General features: G+C 40.9%; 2 protein-coding genes across 2 annotated transcripts in view; both read right to left on the minus strand.

Moving 5' to 3' along the window:
• Positions 1 to 2,275: 2,275 nt before the first annotated feature.
• GCSH (glycine cleavage system protein H) lies at positions 2,276 to 19,158 on the minus strand. The gene is made up of 5 exons (XM_026495297.4): positions 18,880 to 19,158; positions 15,135 to 15,214; positions 13,856 to 13,919; positions 7,604 to 7,735; positions 2,276 to 5,663 (listed from the first exon to the last, which is right to left on the minus strand). Exons 1-5 carry the CDS (start codon positions 19,025 to 19,027, stop codon positions 5,566 to 5,568), a joined length of 522 nt encoding a protein of 173 aa, XP_026351082.1. The 5' UTR covers positions 19,028 to 19,158; the 3' UTR covers positions 2,276 to 5,565.
• Positions 19,159 to 23,247: 4,089 nt separating this feature from the next.
• LOC113252530 (polycystic kidney disease protein 1-like 2) overlaps positions 23,248 to 25,238 on the minus strand; it is an 88,685-nt gene continuing 86,694 nt past the window's right edge. Inside the window, exons 42-43 of the mRNA XM_048224010.2 lie at positions 24,671 to 24,802; positions 23,248 to 23,524 (exon numbers count right to left, since the gene is read on the minus strand). Of these exons, the coding sequence (XP_048079967.1) occupies positions 23,414 to 23,524; positions 24,671 to 24,802 (243 nt within the window). The 3' untranslated portion in view covers positions 23,248 to 23,413. The remainder of the gene's footprint in view (positions 23,525 to 24,670; positions 24,803 to 25,238) is intronic.

Genomic DNA, 25,238 nt, shown 5'->3' on the forward strand with positions numbered 1-25,238 from the left:
GAGCCCCTCCCCTTCCTCCCTTGGCTCCTCCCCCGCAGGGCTCCGCCCTTTCAATAGCTCCTCCCACTGCCCCACCCGTTCCTCGCCGCTCCTCCGCAGGACCCGCCCACTCTTTTTCCAGCCCCGGCCCTCACTACCTCTCGCTTTTGCCTCCCCGCCACGGAGGGCAGCTTCCTTTCGAGCCGGGTTGGTCCTGTCGCTCTGCCGCCTGTGAAGTGGTCTGGAGCCTTGCCCCGGAGGCGGGGAAGCGGCCGCGGCCGCTTACACCCTTCTGTGGGCCCCACGGGATGGAAGGTTCCGGGACAGGTAAGTCCCCGCCGGCAGGCGAGGGCTACAGTTGCCCTGGGTTACGGACGCGCTGGGGGCGGGGCCCGCGGGGGGTTGTCGCGGAAGTGATGCAGAGCCCGCCTGGCGTAACAAAGCTTGAGCGCGGAAGGCGTCGCCGGCTGATGGCTGTGGGCACGTGCTCCCGAAAGGCTCTGCGCGGCTGCGCACCTTCCACCCGCGCCTGAGGAGACGCGGCCAGCTTTGAGCGCCTGAGGACGCGTTTGAGGTAAGGTAAAAGACCAAGCGCGGGTCAGGGAGATAGACGCAGCGGCCGGATGCCCCGCGGACCGTGGAGTTAGAGAGGGCTCTTGGACCGGCTCCTCCTCAAAGACCCTGGACCTCACGCCCCTCACTGTTGCCGTCGGGCCGGATGGTGCTGGGGGTGGGGGATTGCCCTGCGCATTGTAGGATGCTCAGCAGCACCCGTGGCCCCCACCCTCTAGATGCCCAGCAACCAAAAAGGTCCCCAACTTTGCCAGCTGTTCGCAAATCGCCCCTCCTCCAGGAGAGCGACTGCGGGTCAAAAACTTCCTAGTGGAATCTACTTCTCTTTAACTTTTGGCCCCCGCTTGCTTGATGGGGCAGTAATAGTTTGAATCCGCTTGGGGCACCAGGTCACGCTCGTTGAATTTGTGTCGTGTTCCTGTACAACCCTGAAGGGAAGTAGCCTCACGCCCTTAAGTCAGACGACGACTGATTGAAGACAATGCAAAGCTACCCACTCTTCCCCTCCTTTGGTCCTCGCACTTTTGAACGCCTAGAGGTGCAGCCAGGGGTGGGACCTCTGGCCAAAGCCGGGTATTCAGTGGTAGAGCCTGGATCCAACTCACATCTGATTCCAAAACCGGTCGCTTTCTAGTTTTTTTTTTTCAAGTCTGAATATCTCTGTTGCATAAAAGCATTAGAATGTCTTTTATAACACTATGATGAAGAGGCAGTTGGAAAAATAGCTATGTATTACTTTTTTTCCCCCCAGAACCCACAGTTCTGTAATTAGAAAGTAATTAGAAAGCTTGGAAAGTCTATGGAAAGACAATTGTGTAACATTCTGGGAAGTTAGAACAAAGTACTTTTCTAGACATGACCACTTTTTTAAGTGTCATTTCTTTACCTAAAATATGCATATTTGGATCTTGTATCTCACAACCTGGAAGAAATGGTATGCCTGCATACTTCTAAAAACAGTTGTACAAAACTGCATTACTTCATTGTGCACATTTGTTTTAAAACCTAAAACGTTCATAAACTTAAATGGTAGCAAAGTATCATAAATCTTGGAGTTTAAAAATGTCACACCCCAGGGCACCTGGGTGACTTAGGCAGTTAAGCATAGAACTCTCGGTTTGGCTCAGGTCCTGATTTCATGGGTTGTGAGACTGAGCCCTGCATCCAGCTCTGCGCTCAGCAGGGAGTCTGCTCGGATGTTCACTCCCCCTGCCCCTTCCCAAACTCATGCTCTCCCTCTCCAATAAGTAAAATCTTAAAAATAAAAATATTACAACCCTCTTTGAAAAGTACTGAAAGAAATCTAATGACAGTTTGATACCCATCAACATCTATTTTAAAATATAAACTAATTAAAAGAAATTCTTTTGCTTTTTCTTCTTAAATTCATAATTGTATTCTTATTTTACTTCCTACACAGAACTTCATTCTAACGTACCTATTATGGTCAAATGGTCAAGACTTATTGAGTAGTCTTATCAATTGGATGTGCAAAAAAAAAAAAAAATTTTGAAGTGAAACTTAAAAGACGATAAGGCTAAAACAGTCCATTGTTTTTCCAGATCGAGAATTGTCTTTCTTCCCATTCAGCTGACAAATAGTAGGAATGTATTACATGTGTTGATAAATATTGTTGCTGGAAGTGTATCAGAATGAAATGGGTGGCACTGTTCCTCCCTCCACAATTCTTGTATCTGTGGATAAATATCACATATGGCTAGAATGAGGCATATTCAGTCCCAATTTTATTCATTTTTAAAACATACATAATCTGAGATATCTTGTTCATATGAAGATGCATATGAAAGAGGTTTTGTTATAGCAGTCTCTCAAGTTTTTAAGAGCTCCTTTACACAATTCACAGTTAACAACAAAAAAAAAAATTTAATGATCAGGTGACAGTTTGGCTAGGTCCTCCTTCACTTCTTTTGAAAACAGAAAATTTGAAATCACCTGACTAGTGGAAGGCTTTGTTACCCACTCATTAAAGCTACTTTCTGTTTCTGGGAAGTATACCAAAATTTTTAATGAAGTATTTTACTAAATGACTCTTAATTAAACTTGACTGTAAGATTGTTCTCATTAAGCACATGTGGAAGTTGAAAGATGGTAACTGATTTCCTTCAAAATAACTGTGCCTGCACACTTTGCTTTTAAATGGGCTAGCGGTAATCACTCTTGAAGTTCAGCAGGTAAGAACCTTGATAGCATGACTGAGTATAAATGTTAAGGGACAACTGTTTAGTCATGTTTACAAAAAGCCATTATAGACTGAATCAAGATATCAGAAGCTCTAGTAGAATAAGATCCTAGAGTTGGCCAAGGAATGTTTCTAAAACAGAAAGATGGAGGCAAGAGATATATGAAAGCTGTATTTTCTATTTAATTTTGCTATGAACCTAAATCTGGCCTAGAAAGGGAAAATACTGATGAGGATAGGTAGTGAGTAGTAAAGCCACTTGCAGGGAAAATAGATTTTAATCTCCTTGTAAAGTGAGGGCTCTTTCTGAGGAAGGCATGTGTATGATTGAGTCTGAAATACAGTGATCGTTAAGCAGTAATGAGGACAGTTACAGTTAGCATAATTTTTTAAAAAGATTTATTTAGAGAGAACACAGAAGCAGGGAGAGGGGCATAAGGAGACTCTCAAGCAGACGCTCTGCTGAGGTCAGAGCCTGATGCAGGCTGATCCCAGAACCCTTAGATGACCCCAGCTGAAACCAAGAATCAGATGCTCAACCGACTGAGCCACGCAGGTGACCCTAGTACTTTCTTTCTTAAAACTTAATGTTGTCAAGTTCTTTAAACTCAGGGAGGTGATAAAATTTTTAAGGTGATAAATTTTTGTAATACCTCTAGGGTAACCTGTTCCATTTCTTGAGTTTTAATTATTAGCAAGCATTATTCAAAACCTTTATTAAACTGCTCTATTAAGACCAAAACCATTCAAAAGGAATATGAGGTCAGAGAAATTAAATTCTCTTTATATACTTTGGGAAGGCCAGTCAACGCCTGTTATTTTTGGCAGCACTACAACAGAAATGAGTGTTGAAATGGTTCTATATTCTAAATAGCAAAAGAGCAAGTTGCCATACTGTTTGGCTCTTTGAAAAAGCTCAGAGGGAGCCTAACAAAGCAAGTGTGTGTCTTTGGGAAAGGATGGGAGAATAAAAAACTGCCCATCTCTTTCATATTATAATCACTGATGTCCTTTCACTCCGAAGTTGCCATTTTTTGCTTGCTTCCCCCCTCTTTAGAGTATTCATTCTCCCTCCCCACCACCCCTATTCCAATTTAAGTATTTTTATAGTAACATTAGCTAAGGAACTGATAAAGAATGGACGAGGAAATGTGAAAATCCTAACCATGGATTTTTAAGTGTCCAGCTCTATAAGTGTCTTATCCTTTCCACTATTTTTCTTTTCTGTGAAATGGTGGTATTTATGGATCTGTCCTACCTAACTCTGAATATTGCTTTAATCATCAAAAAAGGTAATGTATGAGAATACTTCAAAACAAGAGTAAATTTGTGTAATTATTACTCATTCTTTTCTATTTCCAAAGCAGAGTAAATTAATTTTTAATAATTAAAAATTGACTAATAATTATTTAAACAAGGAAACAGTCATCCAAAATATTTTGGATACTTTCTTGATAAGGGTGCAAAGATATAGCTCAGCAGGGACATGGCCATTTAAAAATGGTTTCTTTCTCCTGAGCAGGAAAGATTTGTTATTTACCTACCTACTTCCTCTAGGTTTTCACATTTGCAGTTTACTCACAGTCAGAATGTGGTAGTATTTGAATACCCTTTTCCTGCATTAACTGGGAAAAATGATAGAGGTATGTCTGCTCTTGCTGTGTGTGTGTGCATTTATATATATTTATAGTTATGTGTGTATATATAATATCCCCTTCAAAATATCAGCATATTATACTTGGCTTAGAAAATATGCTGTTTAGCTACTTAAAAACACCCCTGGGCACTGTAAATTGCTTAAGCTGTGAAGAATATTCACTAAGTCAATGTGTGAGCTCATACAAAGTTTCACTATGTCCGTTTCTGTCCCATAACTTAAAGCGGAAACCTGAATGTGGTTTATTTTCTTAAGGATGCCATATGTTGTGCTTATCAAACTTATACTTTCCTTGTTTTTGTCTTCTGTCTTCTAACTTAGCAGCATTAAAAAAACAAAACAACACAAAAACCACCAAAGTTAGTGCTTTCTTTTTGATTAAAGATGACCAAAAATGGTACTTAATGCTATCAGGCAGTTAGGTCTTTAAGAAAAACCAGATTTGTGACTAAAAGGAAACATTTTCTTAGAACCTTTCATTGTTACGGCTTAAATTTCCTTTAAAAAAAAAAAACTTTCCATAAGTTAAAATTAGCATTTTCACAAATACTAGCAGAGTCATTAAATGAAATATTAAGAGCAAACAAAAAAACATGTTAAGGAAGAAGTTGAATGTTTTATTATTAAACTATTTATCTTCCTGCAAGGCTGTTGCTTCACTGTATAAAAATAGCACCAGCAAGTGCAGTATATTGCAAAATTAAGGTAGCATTTGTTCTTTATCTGACACTACACAACTAACAAATCTTTCTCTACTTCCAGTTATTTCCAATGGAAAGATTATTTGAGTATTTTGACCCCCATCCAGGAATAGATGTAAGCAAGTTACAATATTCCCTAAGACTTAAGGTAACAATGTCACCCCTGAATTACATGATTTTTATGACTAATTTTTAACCACAGATAATTTCAGGATTCTGAATATCATAACTGGAGCATAAAAATCAGAGGGTGCTGCAAAACAGATGCATATTATATTTTTTGCAATCATTATAAAGTTAAGGGGTATTTTCTTCTATTAGTATTGTTGCAAGTAGTTTCTTTTTCTACTGGTATTGCTAAGTAGTTGCTATTTGAAATCCTCTGTGCACCACTAATTTAAGACAACTATGCTAGATTAAATTGTTTCATACTAGTTTATTTAGGGGTTCCATTTTCACTCCTCAATAGATTTTATGTATTTCTCGTATGCTTCTTCACTCATTAATTCATCCAGTTCTGAAGGATTACTGAGTGCTATCTTGATCAGCCAACCTGCAACCGAAAAAAAAGTATCATATTTCAAATTATCTTTTTAAAGAGTAAAAGTCAAATTCATTCAAAATGTAAAATCTTTGAGTTCCTCAGAATTGATCTAGCTAGTATTCTTTACATAAACCACTCATTATTTGTTTAAGGAGCTATATATTTTTAAGGAGCCTTAAGAATTCAGTTAATACCCTTGCATAGCACGATTGAAAAGAATTAAAGCCAGAACATATTCTACTATATGGATTAAGAACTCTTAACCTCACACCTGTCAGAATGGCTAAAATAAAAAAACACAAAAAACAAACAAGTGTTGACTAGGATGTGGAGAAGGAACCTTTGTGCACTCTTGGTGGGAATGCAAACTGGGGCAGCCACTGGAAGACATCATGGAGGTGCCTCAAAAAGTTAAAAGTAGACCGACCTTATGATCCAGTAATTGCATTGCTGAGTATTTATCCAAAGAATACAAAAACTAATTCAAAGGCTATATGCATCCCTACGTTCACTGAAGCATTATTTACAATAGCCAAACTATGGAAGTAGCCCAAGTGTCCACTGAAAGATGAATGGATGAAGATGTGGTGATTATATATATGTGTGTATGTGTATAAAATGGATTATTACTCAACCATAAAGAAAAATAAGAAATCTTGCCATTTGCAACAACATGGATGGAGCTAGACAGTATAATGCTAAGCAAAATAAGTCAGAGAAAGACAAATACCAGAGGATTTCAATCATGTGGAATTTTTTTTTTTAAAGATTTTATTTATTTATTTGACAGAGAGAGACAGCCAGCGAGAGAGGGAACACAAGCAGGGAGAGTGGGAGAGGAAGAAGCAGGCTCCTAGCGGAGGAGCCCGATGTGGGGCTCCATCCCAGAACGCCGGGATCACGCCCTGAGCTGAAGGCAGACGCTTAACAACTGAGCCACCCAGGCGCCCCCAATCATGTGGAAATTTTTAAAGTAGGCTCCGCACCCAGCATGGAGCCCAACATGGGGCTTGAACTCACACCTCAATCAAGACTTGAGCTGAGGTCAAGAGTTGGATGCTTAACCGAGTGAGCCACCCAGGCACCCCTCATATGTGGAATTTATGAAACAAAACAAAGGGGAAAAAAAAAAAGAGACTCGAGTATAGAGAACAAACTGATGATTATCAGGACAAGGTGGGTAGAGGGATGGGTAAAATATGGCATGGGGATTAAAGAGTACATTTATCATGATAAGCTATGAGTAATGTGTAGGATTGCTGAATCCCTATATTGTAGACCTGAAACTAATATAAACACTATGTTAATACTAGAATTAAATTTTTAAAAATTAAAAAAAAAACCCTTAAGTTGTCATAACCATCAACAACACTGATGGATCCAAATATACAAGACCAGGGATATCTTCCTTTAACAGAAGGAACAACGACACTAACTGATGAGGTGAAGGGGAGCAGGGAGCAGAAAGCACTACTAAGAGTTAGAAGGGCTAGGTGACAAGGCAACAGAGAACTACAAGCTAATCTTAATTTTGCAATTCATGTAAAAAAGGTGAAAATTGCTGCTACCGTACTTCACTGGGTTATTAAAAAGATGAAAACGTGACAAAACTGATGCAAACAGGTATTATTCTTTTACCACCTACACTACACAGTATGACTGGACACCTTTATGTCTGAAGAGGTAAATACTTTGCAAGTGTTCATAAAAAGTCTACAACTTTAATACTAAGAACTCTGTAAAATAAGGCAATGCTTTTATTGACAGAGATATTAAACCTAACCCTATATATTCAGCTAATCTGTTTCCCTTTTTTAAAGCAAAACATCCCTACTTAGTATCAAAAAGTACAAAAAGATGAAGTTACAACCTGCTAAGGCTTGCTGCTTTAAACTCTAAATGTTAACTGCAGCAGTAATCCTTTGAAAAAATTTCTAGCAACAACTTACCATCTTCATAACAAGATTTGTTGACAAGTCCTGGATTTTCTGCAAGAGCTTCATTAATTTCAGTTACTTCTCCTGATAGAGGAGAATAGAGTTCACTAGCAGCTTTCACACTTTCCAAAGCACCAAACTCCTCTAAATTGAGAAAATTAAAATATTAGATATCAAAAGTCAATGACCTGAAAATATAAAATACAGAGAAGTAGTCACCTTTAGTACTGGCATGATAAAACATTCTAAGTATCTTTAAAGATTTTACTTATTTGAGAGAGAGGGAGATAGCAAGAGCTCGAGCAGGGAGAAGGAGAAGCAGACTCCCTGCCGAGCGGGGTGCCTGACATGGAGCTTGATCCCAAGACCCTGGGATCATGACCTGAGCCAAAGGCAGACGCTTAACTGACTGAGTCACCCAGGTGCCCCCAAACATTCTAAATGTCTTTAAGAAATAAAACCACAGGTTTCTTCATGCTCTTATCACCTGTGAGAAGGGTATGAATATCCTCAATAAAGTGGACCTATCTGTTTTAGACGGAGTCAACAACAAATGGTGATCTATCTGAATACCAGATGTACTTAAACCCAGTAAACTTAATTTTCTTCCAATTTACTGTGGCTCCGAAAAAGCATATGAAAATTTTAGGAGATTCCAGTAATGGTGAAGTACCTCATCAGACCAGCCTTCTTGCAGACAATAATTATAAACTCTGAACAAAACAAAAACAATTGTATGAAGGCTCTGAAGAGTAACCAAAGGAGGAGTCAGTCCTTAAAAAGGGGCCCAAAGTGGGTGAGATCTTCATTTATATAACTTGTACTGACGACATTACCCCATTCAAAGTGCACAGTGTAACTAGAACACAGAGAAACCAGTCTTATTTGCTTGAGAGGTCAGAGGACGGAACGTGGGCCTGCCAAGGTGGCTGGAAATGGAGGGCTGAAATCCTATAAAAGGAGCCATGGTTAAAAGAAAAAGTAGTCAACAGATTCCAAAATGACCCACAGATCCACATATTGGAATAAGCAGAGAACCTAAAAGTAACTATTACAAACATGTTCAGATTTTTAAAAAGATCATCATGCATGAACACATGGGGGAATACCTGCAAAGAAATGGAAATTTTAAAAATGGACACTCTAGAACTGGAAAATATCATATCTAAAATAAAAATCACTAAATGACAATAAGAGCAGAAGGGTCAGTGAACATGAACAAAGAGTACCTGAAATTAACCATATTTCAGTCTTTTGACTGAAATAAAAGACTGAAAAATTAACAGAGCCTTAGTCACCTGTAGGACAACACTGAGTGATGTGAAATGAATGATACTGAGAATACAATATACCCAAGTTTGTGGATATTGCTAAAATTGTGCTTAGAAGGAAATTATCTTTAGGTCTCACTTACAAAGAACATCTTAAAAATCAATGACCTGAGTTCTAAAGACACTAGAAAATGAACAAAAGCAGTTAGTTCATGGAAAGGACACAACACTTGAAAGAAGGGACAATAGTGATTTTTTAAAAAAATGGCTTTTGGCCTGAAGACAGGCATCAATCTATGCCATTTGGGGCAGCCAAAATTCTGAGAGAAATCTGTCTTAATTGGCTAACGGACCAGAAGACAAGTTGAGGCCACCATAACTACTGGGAAGTGAGGTGGGAAATCCCAAGGAGAGAGACTAAAAGGGAGAGCCCCAAATCCTGTGTATAAACTCTATCCATGTCTCTGAATGATGCCTGAGCTATGCATGCATAGCTGGTGTCCCAGCTAAAGCTAAAAGAATTAAACTTAGATTTTAGCTGCTACCCATCACAAGGGAAATGATGGCATTTTACAGTATGGGTAAAAAAAGTACTTACTAAAACAAAGCCCCAATTTTCTACCGAAAGAAAAATTAGAGCAAATTAAGTCTCAGTTGAAGGAAGAAAACAAAGATATGAGCATGAAATAAATGGACTATTAAAAAATTAACAGTAAAAATTTGCTTCTTTCAAGATTAATATGATTGATGAATACCTAACAAGACTGATGAAAAGAGAAAACACACAAATTACCACATTTTTACTACTGAATTTGACAATATAACATGGAAAAATTCCCCCCAAAACATAACAAAACCAAAGATAATGTAGAAAATATGAATAGTCTTATATCTATTAAAGAAATTAAATTTGTATCAAAACCTTCCCAGAAAGAAATCATCTGACTCAAGATTTAACTGGTTAGTTCTGTCAACATTTAAGGAAGAAATAATACCAATCTTGCACTCTTTCAGAAAAAGAGAGGAGGTGAGAACATTTCCAAACTTAGTCTAAGAGGCCAAGATAGGGACGCCTCGGTGGCTCAGTCGGTTAAATGTCTGCCTTCAACATACAAATGGCTAACAGACATATGAAAAAATGTTCAAAATCATTAGCCATCAGGGAAGTGCAAATCAAAACCACACTGAGATACCACCTTACACCAGTGAGAATGGCAAAAATGGACAAGGCAGGAAACAACAAATGTTGGAGAGGATATGGAGAAAGGGGATCCCTCTTACACTGTCGGTGGGAATGCAAGTTGGTGCAGCCACTTTGGAAAACAGCGTGGAGGCCCCTTAAAAAGTTAAAAATTGAGCTACCCTATGATCCACCCATTGCACTACTGGGTATTTACCCCAAAGATACAGACGTATCTTTGCACCCCAATGTTCATAGCAGCATTGTCCACAATAGCTAAATCGTGGAAAGAGCTGAGATGCCCTTCAACAGATGACTGGATTAAGACGTGGTCCATATATACAATGGAATATTACTCAGCCATCAAAAAGAACGATTTCTCAACATTTGCTGCAACATGGATGGGACTGGAGGAGATAATGCTAAGTGAAATAAGTCAAGCAGAGAAAGACAATTATCATATGGTTTCACTCATTTATGAAACATAAGTAGGAAGATTGGTAGGAGAAGAAAGGGGGGTAAACAGAAGGGGGAATGAACCCTGAGAGACTATGGACTCTGGGAAACAAACTGAGGGCTTCAGAGGGGAGGTGGGTGGGGGAATGGAATAGGCTGGTGATGGGTATTAAGGAGGGCACGTATTGCATGGAGCGCTAGGTGTTATACGCAAATAATGAATCATGGAACTTTACATCAAAAACTAGGGATGTACTGTATGGTGACTAACATAACAAAAAATTATTATTAAAAAAAAAAGTGTCTGCCTTCAGCTCAGGTCATGATCCCAGGGTCCTGGGATCGAGTCCCACATCGGGCTCCTTGCTCAGCAGGGAGCCTGGTTTTCCCTCTGCCTGATGCTCCCCCTGCTTGTGCTCTCTCTCGCTCTGACAAATAAATAAAAATCTTAAAAAAAGAGGTCAGTATAACTAATTCCAAAATTTGACAAAGCCATCATAAAAGACTAATATCTTATGAATATTAATACAAAAATGATTAATTAGCAAATCAAATCCCACAATATATTTTTAAAGATAATTTTTGCACCGTAACTACCAGGAATGCAAATCTGGCTCAACATTTAAAGATAACTTTATTCATCACATTAGCAGAATAAAGGAGAAAACCCTTATGATCTTATGATCATGTCGGTAAGGTGGATGAAACAAATGTGACAAAATTCAACATCCATAAATGATAAAAACTGTCAGCAAACAAGATGGAAAAGAACCTCCTCTTCTGATAATGAGCATCCATCAAAACCCTCCTGCTAACTATCATGCCTAAATGATGAAATTTTAGTGTATTCTCAAGAATCAGGAACAAGGCCAGGCAGGGTAATGATGTCTACCTCACTGCTTCTACACAACATTATACTGAGGGCTCAGGGCTGAGCAATAAGGCAAGAAAAAGAAAGAAAATGCATAGGGGTGCCTGGGTGGCACAGCGGTTAAGCGTCTGCCTTCAGCTCAGGGCGTGATCCCGGAGTTCTGGGATCGAGCCCCACGTCAGGCTCTTCCGCTATGAGCCTGCTTCTTCCTCTCCCACTCCCCCTGCTTGTGTTCCCTCTCTCGCTAGCTGTCTCTATCTCTGTCGAATAAATAAATAAAATCTTTAAAAAAAAAAAAAAAGAAAGAAAATGCATAAAGACTGAAAAGAAATAAAGCTTTTTATTTACAGATTACATTATTGTTTACATAGAAGATCCAAAGGAATCTACAAAACTGTTAAGAATCAGTGAATTTAACAAGGCCTGAAAATGAAAGCAAAAACTATGTGAAGTTTCAAGAAGAAAACACAGAGAGTATCTTTGCAAACTTGGTATAGGCCAGAGTTGCTCAAACTTTCTCGGTTCATAGTGCCCTAAGTATCTTAGTAACATATTTTTCATTTTTAACTACAACTATTTATTTATAATGTGTGTCTGTTGGATACTATACAATTTCTCCATCAGGGAATCAGACTGAACACCAACCACTGTCTTATTGATGATCCTTGCTTACTTTCACGCAGTATTTGCTTCAAAGACACATTACCCAACATAACAGATCTGATATTGGAACTGTTAACTCTATCGAGCTATCAGTGTGTGGTGTCCAAAAGAGGTTGAAAATTTTAAATATCCCATAGCTCTAGGGTATATAGGATGGGAACCATGGAGACAAAGATTTCTTAGAAAAGATGCAATGTTCTATACATAAATAAAAACATTAATTAACTTGGACTTGTTAAAAATTAAAAGCTTATCAAAACAGTTAAGAAAATGAAAAAACAAAATCACAAACTATGACAAAATTTCACAAAATATAGATCTGAAAAAGGATTTGTACCTAGCATATACAGAATGCCTAAAAATCAATGGTAAAAAGACAGTCCCAATAAATTTGGTAAAGGCTTGACTAGAGACTATAAACCAAAAAAGATGTGAGTGGCAAAAAGCACATGGAAGGGTGCTCAAGAATAATTTATCATCTCACAGTGAGATCTGCAGTGCCTAGAACTCTCTCATATTGCTGGTGAGAATGTAAAATGGTACAATCACTTTGGGAAACTGGCAGTTTCTTATAAAGTTAAACATACAACTACTACACTACAAGCCAGAAATTCCATACACACACACACACACACACACACACACTCTCACACACACCCCCAAGAGAAATGAAGACATCTACAAAAAAGTTTATAGTAGCTTTATTTCTAACAGCTAAAAACTAGAAATAACACAGAAACCCATCAACAGGAGAAAAGATTAAAATGTCATATAATGGTACACTATTCAACAAAAAAAAATAAATTGATCAAAAAGAAAAACTGATCACTCAACATAAATCTCAAAATCATGATATTGGACAAAAGAAGCCAAACATAATATAAAAACTGTGTGGTTACTTTTGAATGAAGTTAAATAATAGACAAAACCAACCTATGGTAACAGAAATCAGAGAACAGGTTGTCTTGAGAAGGGTTTTAATTGGCAAGGTTTACACAGTTGTTTGTCAAAACTCATTGGATTATACACTTCATTCACTGTATGTAAATTTTACATCAATTTTAAAAAAGCCTTTAGCAGAAAAGTTTAAAGACAGTATCCATTAGAGATACTTAGGTTAACATAAGTTTTTTAAGCACAGAAAGCAGGTTCATGCTGCTCACTTGCTGTAAAGAGATGTTCAGAAACAGGATCTCTTGCTTAAGAGCAGCAGAGTGGGTACAAAACATGAGAAACAAGAACTGATGTATAGAACACAGAAAAATGGACAGATAAAGATTATTAATCACAAGGGTCTTATGATATCAGAAAAAGTTCATACGAAGACCTTCAAAAAGAGGAATATGACCTAATATTATGAGAGCCAGGAAGCAGAAAAAGTTCAAGCAAGATAAATGATGGGAAAAGTTTAAGTAGAAAAAAACCAATATTGTCAAAGATATTTAGAAAAACAGATTCTTTACTCCCTCCAAAGAAAAACAGATTTAACTTTCTCATCCTACTTTTGGATATGGCCATTTGAGAAAGTGATACTTGAAGATTTTGCTGCCATTTTGTGAGCTCCGACACACCAAGGCAGAAAAAGTATGAAAAGAGGTCATGTCCTTGATGACCCTTCACTGTGCCACTAAGCCAATCCCCTGTCTCCACCCATCTCCAGACTTCTTGAAGGAGATAAAATAAACCCCACTGTTTAATCTTTTAGGCGAGTTCTCTGTTACTTGAGTAAAAAAGCACTCTACCTGGTCCTAGGTACAAACAAGTTATTATTCAAGGTAAAGAAAACATATGGCATGAATAATATACCAAGATGAGAAAAATACCTTGTTTGTTCAGTTTTGTCCCAACGTCAGGCAGACTACAGTAAACAACATCTCCCAAAGCTTCCTAAAACAAACAAAACACAATTCTTTAAGAAATCAAATTAAACCTCCTGGTGAATAGAAACAAGTCAAACACTAACCTTTTATAATTCAGACAGTACATATTTTACACTTGAGGGGCTCCATTCTTTGATTTTTCTTACAACCCTTCAAAAATGCAAAACTATTCTTAGCTCAGGACCTGCAAGAAAACAGGCCACCAGCTAGCCTGGCCCATAAGCAGCAGTGACTCCTGTCACAAACCATATCCCCCTCACTCCCCTATATACTAGGCTTCTCTGAGAACAAACACACCTTGTGCTTTTTCACCTTTGCAGTTTTGCTTAGGCCATTTCCACTGCTGTATTTGCTGAAATACCCACTGATCTGTAAATTATAGTCCTCATACCTTGTACTCCCTGAAGACCTTGACTGCAAGTTAAGAAGTGAGCTCTCCAGGTGAATTACAACCCTTGTACTACTCAGGGCATCCATCACATAATGTTTTGTGGGTCATTTTCCATGTAGGTGATTCCCCTCATAGACTGAACTCCAGGAGGTGAAGATAACACTTTTACAGTACTGTACACAGTACCCTGTACTGGGGCTCAGTAGGTACACAGGCCAGTGAAGACAGAATCGTCATTGATCCTCAACACCTGAGAGTCCAACACTTCTGAAGAATAGTATATACTCCTATCAGTTAACAGTTTCCCCTTCCAGCCCCACTCCACACACAGCCTCAGTTGAAAATCACTGACTCATACTTGTTATTTGGCTTCCCATTCTCTTTTGCATAATTTCTCAATATGGGATCAGTGGGAATACCGAAATTAAGAGAAAAAGATTGGCTAAATAAAAGGTTTGCCTTTGTCTAATCTGTGCCAGTCTAGGTTTTCCTTCTTCATGCCCCAGGGTTGTGCATGTATCACAATATCCATAAACACTGTCGACACTCCCATGCCTTTTGCTTGCTCTTATTTTTTCCCTTAATTGCCCCAACATGAAACATATTTCTTTCTTGAATAAGGTATGTTTACTTCTAAGTGTTAACCTTTTAATAATCTCTTAAAACACTATATACTGCCCTAACTAAATTTATATTTTACTTGTTTACTTGACTGGTGTTCCTTAAAGGGCCCAAAATAATGAAGGGCAGAATAAACAATTTTTAAAAGGCAGAGACAATCCAATTTAGGCAAGAGCAGACTGTTTTAAGTATTTCAAGATAATCCAATACCTGTGCAAAATTGCTGATTCCCACTGTTCCAATACCATTTTCTGTTGTTATCCACTCATGTTTGTCTGTGAATTTACGCACTAAAATAGAAGACCAATATTTCAGAAAAGCAGTGGTATTACTTCTTAAAAAGCACTTTTCATATCAATACTGTCAAAAGGCAAGACTTTCCCGGTATTTATTTGACTTACTGACACTGCCTTTCAATCATACACTGCCCAGGAAAAACCAGATCACATGAAAAGACGGAACATCTTCTCAAGAGTAGTATTTAGGCAAAGATGGCTTGAAGTGAATGAACACCTTGTGCATCTTCCGGAGATTTGATTATTCCAACATTAGTCTAAATCACACATACAAACTATTTTGGAGCGTACTTCAAATGTATACTCATCTATTACTGGTCTGTCTTACAGAAGGTAGTCTGTCCCTCTGTAGACTTGGGGTGAGCATAAATGCTCATAATGCTTATAAATGCTCATAAATGATTTAACCTGAAGGAAAAAAAAAAAAGTGCCTCTTTAGGTAGAGTTGACCTAAGAGCGTTTCACTGCAACTTGTTATAAAGTGGAATCTTACATGAATGAAATTGATCTGCAACAATTATAACTTGACTAAGTTCTTAAAATTCCATTTTCCCTGAATTCAAGCCTGCCCTTGAAGAAGATGGCTACTATCATATAAAGAAACAAACTATAAGATCAGAACTCAACAGTCACCTCAGAGCTAAGGCATTAACTGGTGGAAAGTCAAGCTCTGCTCAACATTCAATGGACAGGTTAGCCCTTGCTTGGCTTTATGAGCTGCTTCTCTTCAGAGACATGGCCCAACTACTCAAGGATTCCTGGAAAAAAGACTGACTGAAGTTCAAGACATGTGAAAAAGGCTATTTAGAATTTAATGTTAGAAGTACTCTAAAGAATAAATAATTTTTAGGAAATCATATGCTACCTTCTTAAATATATGTATCACATTCTGAGGCCAAGTATTTTTCCAAAAACAATGCATCAGAGGTTAATAGGACTACAGTTCATCAATTCAAATGCTGTTTTAGAGTAAGACTTTCTAGTTCACTCTTACTCTTACCCAAAAAAATAGCTGTACTTAAAAGAGCATTAAATTGCTTTGATTACACAGCACTGATACACAGCAGAATGTAACTTACTGCTTTCTTTTTCCCCTAACCATTAAAAAACATTAATTTCATATTCTTCACTGGAAGAAGTTGTAAAAGCTGTCACAAAGGAACTTGCTTTGCTTCATTCCACTTCAAATAACTAAATGCTTCAGGTCAATGTGATCTTTCCGTAAAGTTTCTACTTGGTGTTCTGACTGTGCCCCCCCCCCACCTTCTCTTGACTACTACAAGTTTAGAAGCTCTTTCCTGCCAGAGGCTCTGTAGCCCTCCAAGGTTCCTAGGCCATCCAACTGGCTCCGACAGCACTCTGCACCACTCTCCCCGATCCTGACCCTACAACACACAGCACTAAGCAGCTACCCTTTTGTCCATTCTCCCCAGCAAGGAGATGAAGTACAAAGCAAGCAAGAGCACGGTTTATCTCATATTCATCTGTATTCCCAGTTCTAACACAGCACTTACCAAACAGTAAACACTCAGAAGTTTAAGGAGTGAAGAAATTCTTTAGTTTTAATTAAGTAAAGGAGATTCTGAGCAAAATATATAGGTATTTGGCTACACTCAATTCTCCCTATCACTCTGTTACAACTCTAGAACTGGCTGATTACAATACAAATTATGAAAACTTTAAATCTAAATATACCTTTTTAAAGTAAGGGCTGGACAACAATAAATATGACTTCTCTGAGACTATTTTCTCAATTTTGGCCTTGGCATCTTGCCTAATTGTAAAGATAATCTTAGGAGTAAGGTTGCTCACACACACTCAGTTTAACAACTGAGGAAACACAATTTTAGAGGAAAGACAGCAACATTAGTAAGGTAAATGCATGTTAAGTCCACTTAATTTCAAAGTCTGGGAGACTTTTTACAAGGCCAAGCTGTTTAGGCTAAAGACAATGATTAGTTTAACTCTCCTTTAACCCTCAGCTCAATAGGAAAAAAGTGGACAGATTAGGTAAATAATTACTTTCTTACTGAGCCTTTAAGAACATCGTTTTTGGCCTCAAAATGAGGCGTTTTCAGTAATTTATGAAAAGTCTGCATTTTCCTCTTTTCAAAGTCACTAGTCAAGGGGCACCTGGCTGGCTCAGTAGGTGGAGCATGTGACTCTTGATCTCAGGGTCGTGAGTTCAAGCCACACGTGGAGTATGGAGCCTACTAAAAAAAAAAAAGTGTTCCAAAGTCACTAGTCAGGTAGCAAATATTGGCCAATTTTTACCTACTTGATTCTATAATATTTAATAACGAGTAACATTTACCAAGTACTTACTATGTGTCAGGCTATATGTATAGCAGTTACACTATTTCATTTCATCCTCCCAACAACTCTGTGTGGTAGAGTTGTTATCATTTCCATTTTTCTGATGAGGGAAACAGACTAAGAAGTTAAGTGACTCTGCCCAAGATCACATAGCTAATAAGAGGTATATCAAAATTGGAACTTCGGTCTCTCTGTTCTTAAAAACCTTAGTGTTCAACCTGATCGTGGGTATTGATATTTTGGACAATATTTAACTAGCTAACTGGAAACTGCAAAAAGCCAGCAAAAGCATCACACTGAATAACCAAAAAACAAACAAACAAACAAACAAACCAAAAAAAAACACAACAACCCCAGACTTGAAGTTCATTTCTTTTCTGAGGTATGCTTTCCCCTTTGTATTCAAATTGGTAATTACTGGTATGTGTCACCAACAGAACTAAAGGAATATATTAGCAAAGGGAGAGAAGCATCTTTATGTTTCAGACTGTAATAAGTGTTATCAAGTCTTCCATTTCCAAACAGGTTTCTAAAACAGTGAACTTGGTGAGACAACAGCCATCACAGGCCTATGCACCCCTAAGAAAGAAGCCTGAGTTCTTGGAGGTGCAGTTAGCGTCTCAAGCATTTGCGCACGCAGTAAGAAAACTTTTTCTGCTGCGGTAACTATGCTAAAGTATAAAGTAGCACAGATGACCAAGACATTTGTGGACAGGGGCCCCAGTTATTTCAACTGCATGTACGTGTGACGCCTCATTTCTATCCCAACACATCCATGACTCAATATAGACTTTGGCGGAATGTAAGCGTCCAAAAGATTTTATCTCACTGTTTTTAAGAAATAGCGGATTCTTCAAAGTTATGCTCACTTGCTAGTTAAAATCTAGCTCAGATGCTTTAATTTCACTAACTGCTCTTTAATTTTACTTCAGAGTTCTCAGTGACAATCGACGTAACAAACTAAAGCCTACCATGTCTCCGATTTTAGGGCCCACGATGCACACACACGCGAGATAACCTAAGGTCGCGAAGGAGCTTAGCGACGCTTGCACGGTTCTCCAGCAGCGAGCGGCCAGCGATCCTGCCGGACGGAACGAGCCCGCACTTGGTGGCCTCGCGTGTGCTCCAGGCTTCCTCCTCCTGGGTCCCCAACCCGCAGGACAAAGGCTGCGGTGTCGGCCACGCAACTAGGGATCCCAGCAGTAGAAAGAAGCGTGGGCAAGGGTCGCCTCGCTGGCGGGTGGTTCACTGGGGATTCGAGGTAAGCAGCGGCCCGGGAGGGAGGAGTCCAGCCCCGTCGCCCCAAGCAGCCCGGCTCTCCCCACGTGCCCGCCCGCGCTTACCCGAGAGCAGAGCGGAGCCCGTGCGCAGTGTCCGGACGGGGCCCGCCCTCAGTCCCCAGGGCCGCGGTAGGCAGGGCGCGGCGGGTGCGGCGGCGACGCGCAGGCTGCGAGTCGCAGCCCGCACGCTCCGCACCGCTCGCAGCGCCATGTTCACAGAGGTGCGGGGGTCGCAGTGCAAGCGGCTCGGGAACGGGGCAGGGGCGGGGCAGGGGCGGCCCCCCGGACCGGAGCGAGCCGGAGCGAGCCGGCTGGTCCGGGGCGTGGAGGCGGGGCTTGGTAGGGTCGGGGACGGGGACACCAGGCCGGGCGCGGCCTCGGATAGGGCGACGCGCGCGAGAGAGGCGGGGATATGCGCAAGAATTTCGGCCCGGAAGGGGCTGGGGTGGGGGCGGGGCCTAGCGCGGTAGCTGGTTGAAGGGGTTGGCGGGGTGGGGCGGGGCGGGGTCGGCGGGGTGGGGCGGGGCGGGGCCGGGCCCTGTCCCCTGGAGTCGCTTTCCGGCAAGGGAAAGTGCAAGGTCAGCACCTTCAGCTTTGCTGGTTTGGGGGCCGCGCCGGAGCAGTGAGAAGGGTTCCCGGCAGGGATGGCTTCGCGGACGCGCATTCCTGTGCCAATGGGTCCCTGAGGTCTCCAGGAAGGTAGAGTGTCCCCAGTCCTGTTAAAGGATACCCTCCCCTTCTTCTACAGAGGATCAAGGTCACGCAGAGTAGGGTTCATAGCTAGGTCTAAACTGAGTCATTCCAAACGAAGCCTATTGTTGGGCATGGGCTAAAGGAGCTCTGACACATAGTGTTTCTTTGACATTTCAAAATACCGGAAACAATCCAGGAACCCACTTTATTACTTTACAGATCCCAGGAGGCCTGGGTACCCCAAACGGAACAGATAGAATCAAGAAGCTCAGAGGTGCCAGGATTTGTCTAAAGGTCGGGAGCGTCTAAAGGTCCTTGGTGGAGACTGGGTGGGAACTGTCAGCTAATGCAGGAGCCATTATAAAGCAAAGTTGAAACCCAGCATGGTCAGTTCCCTGCTTACGTGGCCAGACCCATGACCAAGGCCTTTCCAGAAAAGTGGAAGACATGTTCCCATTCAAGGGCACAGAAAATAATTAAGTCCTGGGAAAGACCTCACTTTCAATACAAATTTTATGGAGTGGGCAGGAATCAGCAAAGAAACACCAGAGTGAAAAACACCTCAAGCTCCACATCTTCATTAGGGGTTGGGCGCCTTAAAGTGATGTGTGTGCAGGGCTGTTTGGGAGACTCATGTTGCACTGAGCTTCCACCCCGCTCATAAAATGGGCACTGTCAGCACATCTGTGCAGTGGCTTGCAAAGGCTGTCATGCTCCATTTTCCTTTCCTTGATATGTGCCAGGGACTGTGCAAGCATTACCTTTTTAATCCTCTCCAAACCCCTTTCTGGATATTACTTTCATTTCATAGGTGAGGTACTGGAGGCTCAGAAAAGTTAAATGACTTGCCCAAGAGTGGAATGGGGAAAGCATTTATAGCTTAAGCAGCTATTAGGTGGCAGTAGCAGGACTTGACCTCTAGTTGGATTCTGGGTCAACGGCTCTTAAACTCTGTTCTATGTGCCTCCTTTTGGGAAGCTGACTGGCTCACAGTGGTCTTCTCCAGACTCCAGATCTCGGCTAGCTTCTATGTCAATATTCTGTTTTTATTGTTGTTTTGTTATACCCCAACATAGCATGCTGCAAACCATGCCCTAAAATATTTATTCCCAGCTCAACTAACGCATTTGGTGGCAAGAACAAGGTCACATACCAGTCTGTGGACCATATTGCATGCCCTTCCACCAAAACAATAGGAAATGTGTCAGTTTTTAAAAATCTAATAGGCATTAGGGTAATCAGAATTTTTTTTTCTAACTGATCATCTTTGTAACATCCATGGCTTGAGATTTGAAAGGTCATCTCATAGTACATTTGGTACAGACACCTGAAAATTGCTGGTGGTCTTTTCATTCAAATATCTCAGAAGGGGCCCACTCAACTCTTTAAGCTTTTTTTTTTTTCTCTCATAACAATACAATTGAAGGAGTTGACAGTTTGATATTTACAGTCAGTAAAGGAGTGGAGAGTAGATAGGAAAGATGAGAGAGATGAAGAACTTACAACTTCTCCAGATCTTAGAACTTTCCCTATTTAAAACAGACTGTATGGGGGCACCTGGGTGGCTCAGTTGGTTAAGTGTCTGCCTTCAGCTCAGGTCATGATCCTGGGGTCCTGGATTGAGCCTCACTTCAGGCTCCCTGTTCAGCGAGTAGTCTGCTTCTCCCTCTGCCTCTCCTCCAGCTCATGCTTGCTCTCTCTCTCTTTCCCTCCCTCCCTCCCTTCCTTCCCCTCTCCCTCATACATAAATAAAATCTTAAAAAACCAGACTGTACATATCTGGGATAGGTGTCTGTACCAGCCTATTGGGACGTGTGCATATACCTTGTTATGGGTTATTTGATGAACATCTCCGCACATATAGCTGATGTTCATACCTGACACAATAAAGAATGGACGATGGGGTTTGGCTGGATAGAAGATGATGAAATCCCCAAGGTTTTCTGTATGTTCCATGTTGTGTGGCTCTTTATAAAGGATCCTGGATTTATTTGTTTGTTTTGTTTTTTATTGTCAGGGTGGGATCCTGATTCAACTGTCGTAAAAAGTCATTTAAGCTCTCATCCAGTTAGAAAGCAGTAGTTCAGCTCCAGGGTTGATTAAGTCAGTCATCAAGCATTCATCTTTCTGCTTTGCTATCTTCGGATTGCTCCCCATGGTCTCAAGATAGCTGCCAAAGTTCCAGGAGTCTTGCTCAGACCAGACAATATCTGGCAGCATAAGACCCCATGTCTATGTGTCTCTTTTTATTAGCAAGTAGACCTTTTCAGGAAGTGTCCTGGAGACTTCAATTTTCATTGGCTGGAATTGGGTCATGTGACTACCCTAAATCCCTCACATCAAGGGAAATGGATTATTATTACTAAGACAAATCAGCATTTACCTTAGGTAGCTACAGGGTCACCTTCCCATGAGTTATGTGGGAAAGGGATAGAGATCTACCTGAACAAAGTTGGGTTTTGATAGCAAGGAGGAAAGCATGAGATGGATTTGGGGCAGGCAGCCTGGAGGATCTGTTACCACAGGTATGTGAGGAGGAGGGACCAGATGGGTGAGCTGGAGAGGATATGTGAGATGTGTCCCCTGCATGGAGGAAGAGAAATGTGCCCTTATCCACACAGACGCCTGAAAGCCTTTTATTATCTAGATCTGTGGTTCTGAGAATTTAGAGCATGTTTATCAAGTCTGACTGCACATTGGAATCATCTGGGGAGGCTTTAAAACTGTTGTTGCCTGGGTCCTAGCCCAGAGGTTCTGATGTTTTGGAATGAAGTCTGGGGATTCTAGCATGCAGCCAAGGTTGTGAGCCACTGGTATAGATCAACAATTCCCAAAGTATCATCTAAGGAACCCTAGTTCTGACTGAGGTGCTGCAATACTGGATGCCTGGGTCAGAAAAGTTTGGGAGTCATTATACACATTATCTCTCCTGCTCATTTCATCCCAGGAGACTCACAGTGCCCGTTTAGCATATTAAAAACTCTGACAATTCCCATACCAAAGAACTTGTATAACCTTTTATACAAGTGTGTTTCTCACATTTGTTTGATTCAGAAAGATTTCTGAGGGAATGACACCTGTTGTGTTGAATTTTGTTCATTAGAGACATGTTGAAGTCCTAACCCCCAATACTCAAAATGTGATCAAAATTGGAAATAGAGTTGTTGCAGATATAATTAGTTAAGATGAGGTCATAATGAAGTAGGATGGGCCCTCAATGCAGTAGGACTAGACAGCTTATAAGAGGAAAAGAAACACAGGGACAGACAAGGAAGAAGGCCATGTGAAGACACAATCAGAGATAAGAATGATGCATCCTCAAGCCAAGGAACACCAAAGGACACAGAAGCTGGAAGAGAAGCCTCTTCTCCGGAGTCTTAGAGAGAACATGTCCACATTGACACCATGATTTTGGGCTTCTATCCTCCAGAACAGAGACCATAAATATTTGTTATTTTAAGTCACCTACTTTTTTCTGGCAACTGTAGCCAACTTACATGACGGCCGTTAACATCTTTCGGACACAGTTTGAGAAACCCTGAACCAGAATCATTCAGAAGCAAATCCCTGACCAACCAAGAAGATGAAATAGTCCAAAGAGATTATTTTTCCCAAACTCCAGACAATATTTATTTTATTTCTAGAAGGAAATACATTTGAACAAACAGTCTATCATAGTAGTGGTAATTGCACATATATGTATATATTTTTTTCTTATTTTTTCACTTGCCAGGCTTGGTGAATTTTCTATGCACACAGAAAAACATACAGAAAGACTGTAGAATCACCAGTAAACATAGGTCTAAGGCTCTGGCCTTCCCCCTCTGTGGATGCTTATGTGTGGACGAAGAGCTTAACCCTTGGGTGCAGCCGGTACAGGTGGAGGGGACTGGGCCTCTGACTGCTATTTGGGCTGCTCACTGCTGTTTCCAGGCTCCTCTCTTTTACATTTAATACCCAGGAAACCGAGTATTTTCATCAGCAACAAATCGGCAATCTCTCCTTCCTCTGACAGCTGAAGAGGGAAAAAGAACCGTGTGACATACATAGAACCATCCTCTTTGGGGGCTTCTCTTTCTTTCTAAGGGTAAACCATGGTTTTATTGTCCAATTTGGTTTCTGCCAAAGTCACTTCAGTATTTAGAGTCAATTTTGTGTTGGGAGTCCCCTTCTGAGAATCCCAAGGGTGTGTGCTCCCACCTTTATCCCCATGAGGTTCCTTCTTACCCAGTGATGAGAATGATAAAATTCCCTCTATCACCCCCAACAGAGGCTCTTAGGAACTTATGTGCAAAGACCCTCATGCCTTGCTGCTGGGAATGTGAAAGTGTGCAGCCTCTTTGGGAAGTAGTTTGCCAGCTTCTCAAAATTTAAACTAGTTACCATATGACTTGTTGAAATAAACTTCTGGGCCCAAGATGGAGCTGCTCCTCCCTGGCCTGCCATGACAGCAAACTGAAGCTTACAGAACTTTTGTGTCCCTGTAAATTCTCCCCTGCCCAGAATGCAGTATATCAGGTCAACCAGTCCCCAAACACCAAGCCACCTCTGAGCTCTATGCTTATTTTCTTTTCTGTCTCACCCCAAACAAGGTTGACTGTGTGGCCCCAGCCAATCAGGTTTTTTTTTCTTTTCCTTGTTCTTTATTATTTATCCTGTAAATGCTTCCTGCTTTCCATCCCATTTGTACTTCTCTGAATGGAGACTGTCCACTTCATGAAGTGCTAAAGTTTGTATCGCCAAGTTATCTGCTTCAGTCATTTTTTAACAGGTTCTCAGCCTCGGCTGTATATTAAAACCACATGGGAAGATTTCAGAAATACCAGTGTTTGACTTATTCACGCAGGGACTCTGTGTTTATTGGTCTCAGTGCAGTAGCAGATGTCCCAAAAGCCCCCACGTGATTCTAATGTACAAGCAAGGCTGAGAATCACTGAGGTCATGAACAAAGTGCCATCTTAAGAATTCGGAGACCTGATTCTAGTTTGCCCTTCATTTGCTTGTAATCTCAGGGAAGTAATTTCCTCTTTCTGGACCTGTTTCCCCTCCCATGAAATGAGGGCTTTGGGCTACAGTGGTCTTTCAAATCCCCTTAATGTCTAATGCTGCTCAGTCTCTTCCTAGTTCAAGGTCAGTTGAAAAATAGGCCAAAGGGACTTACCTGATCATATTTTTGCTCCTCATTGAAGGCCACCAGGATGACAGAGATAAATAGATTCAGCACCACAAATGTCATGAAAATGATGCAAGACCCAATCAAGAAGGAGCCAAGCACTGGGCTGTAGTCCAGGACCTGTGGGGGAAGAAAGCCAGAGTCATGCCCAGGAGTCCTGTATCCTAGTGGCCACTTCCCCTAGGCACCCTCAGAGGAAAAACTGGTTCCCAGACTAGGCAGAGCCTGGAATCAGGAAGGTCCCCTTTTGCCTGGCAGCTGAGAGTATGGGCAGGTGCTCTCAAGAGCTGCCAGGAGAGAAAAAGGACAGCACCCCCTACTCCCTACTGCTGCCATTTTCAAATTTAGCTACCATATCTGGCTAGGGCCAGGAGCACTCCCTTCTAGAGACCTCCCAGCACAGCCCTCTCCTGAGTAGTCAGTGCCTGATGTTCTTCTGTAAGCAGGGGTTCCCAGGGCAAACTATGGGCCCTAGTATGGGGCTGTCTGCCTGGAGGAAGGAGAACAATTTTATTTGCCCAAAGTTGCCCTGTGCTTGCCAGGCCATGGACCCAAG

This window comes from Ursus arctos, unplaced genomic scaffold (assembly GCF_023065955.2).
Source record: "Ursus arctos isolate Adak ecotype North America unplaced genomic scaffold, UrsArc2.0 scaffold_19, whole genome shotgun sequence".
Taxonomy (NCBI): Eukaryota; Metazoa; Chordata; class Mammalia; order Carnivora; family Ursidae; genus Ursus; species Ursus arctos.

Coding starts and splice junctions, on each gene's coding strand:
- GCSH (XM_026495297.4), bottom strand. CDS start 19,027: ATGGCGCTGCGAGCGGTGCGGAGCGTGCGGGCTGCGACTCGCAGCCTG. Junction 13,920..15,134: donor GAATCAGCAATTTTGCACAG/GTATTGGATTAT, acceptor TGTTTGTTTTAG/GAAGCTTTGGGAGATGTTGT. Junction 5,664..7,603: donor CAAATCTTGTTATGAAGATG/GTAAGTTGTTGC, acceptor TTTCGGTTGCAG/GTTGGCTGATCAAGATAGCA.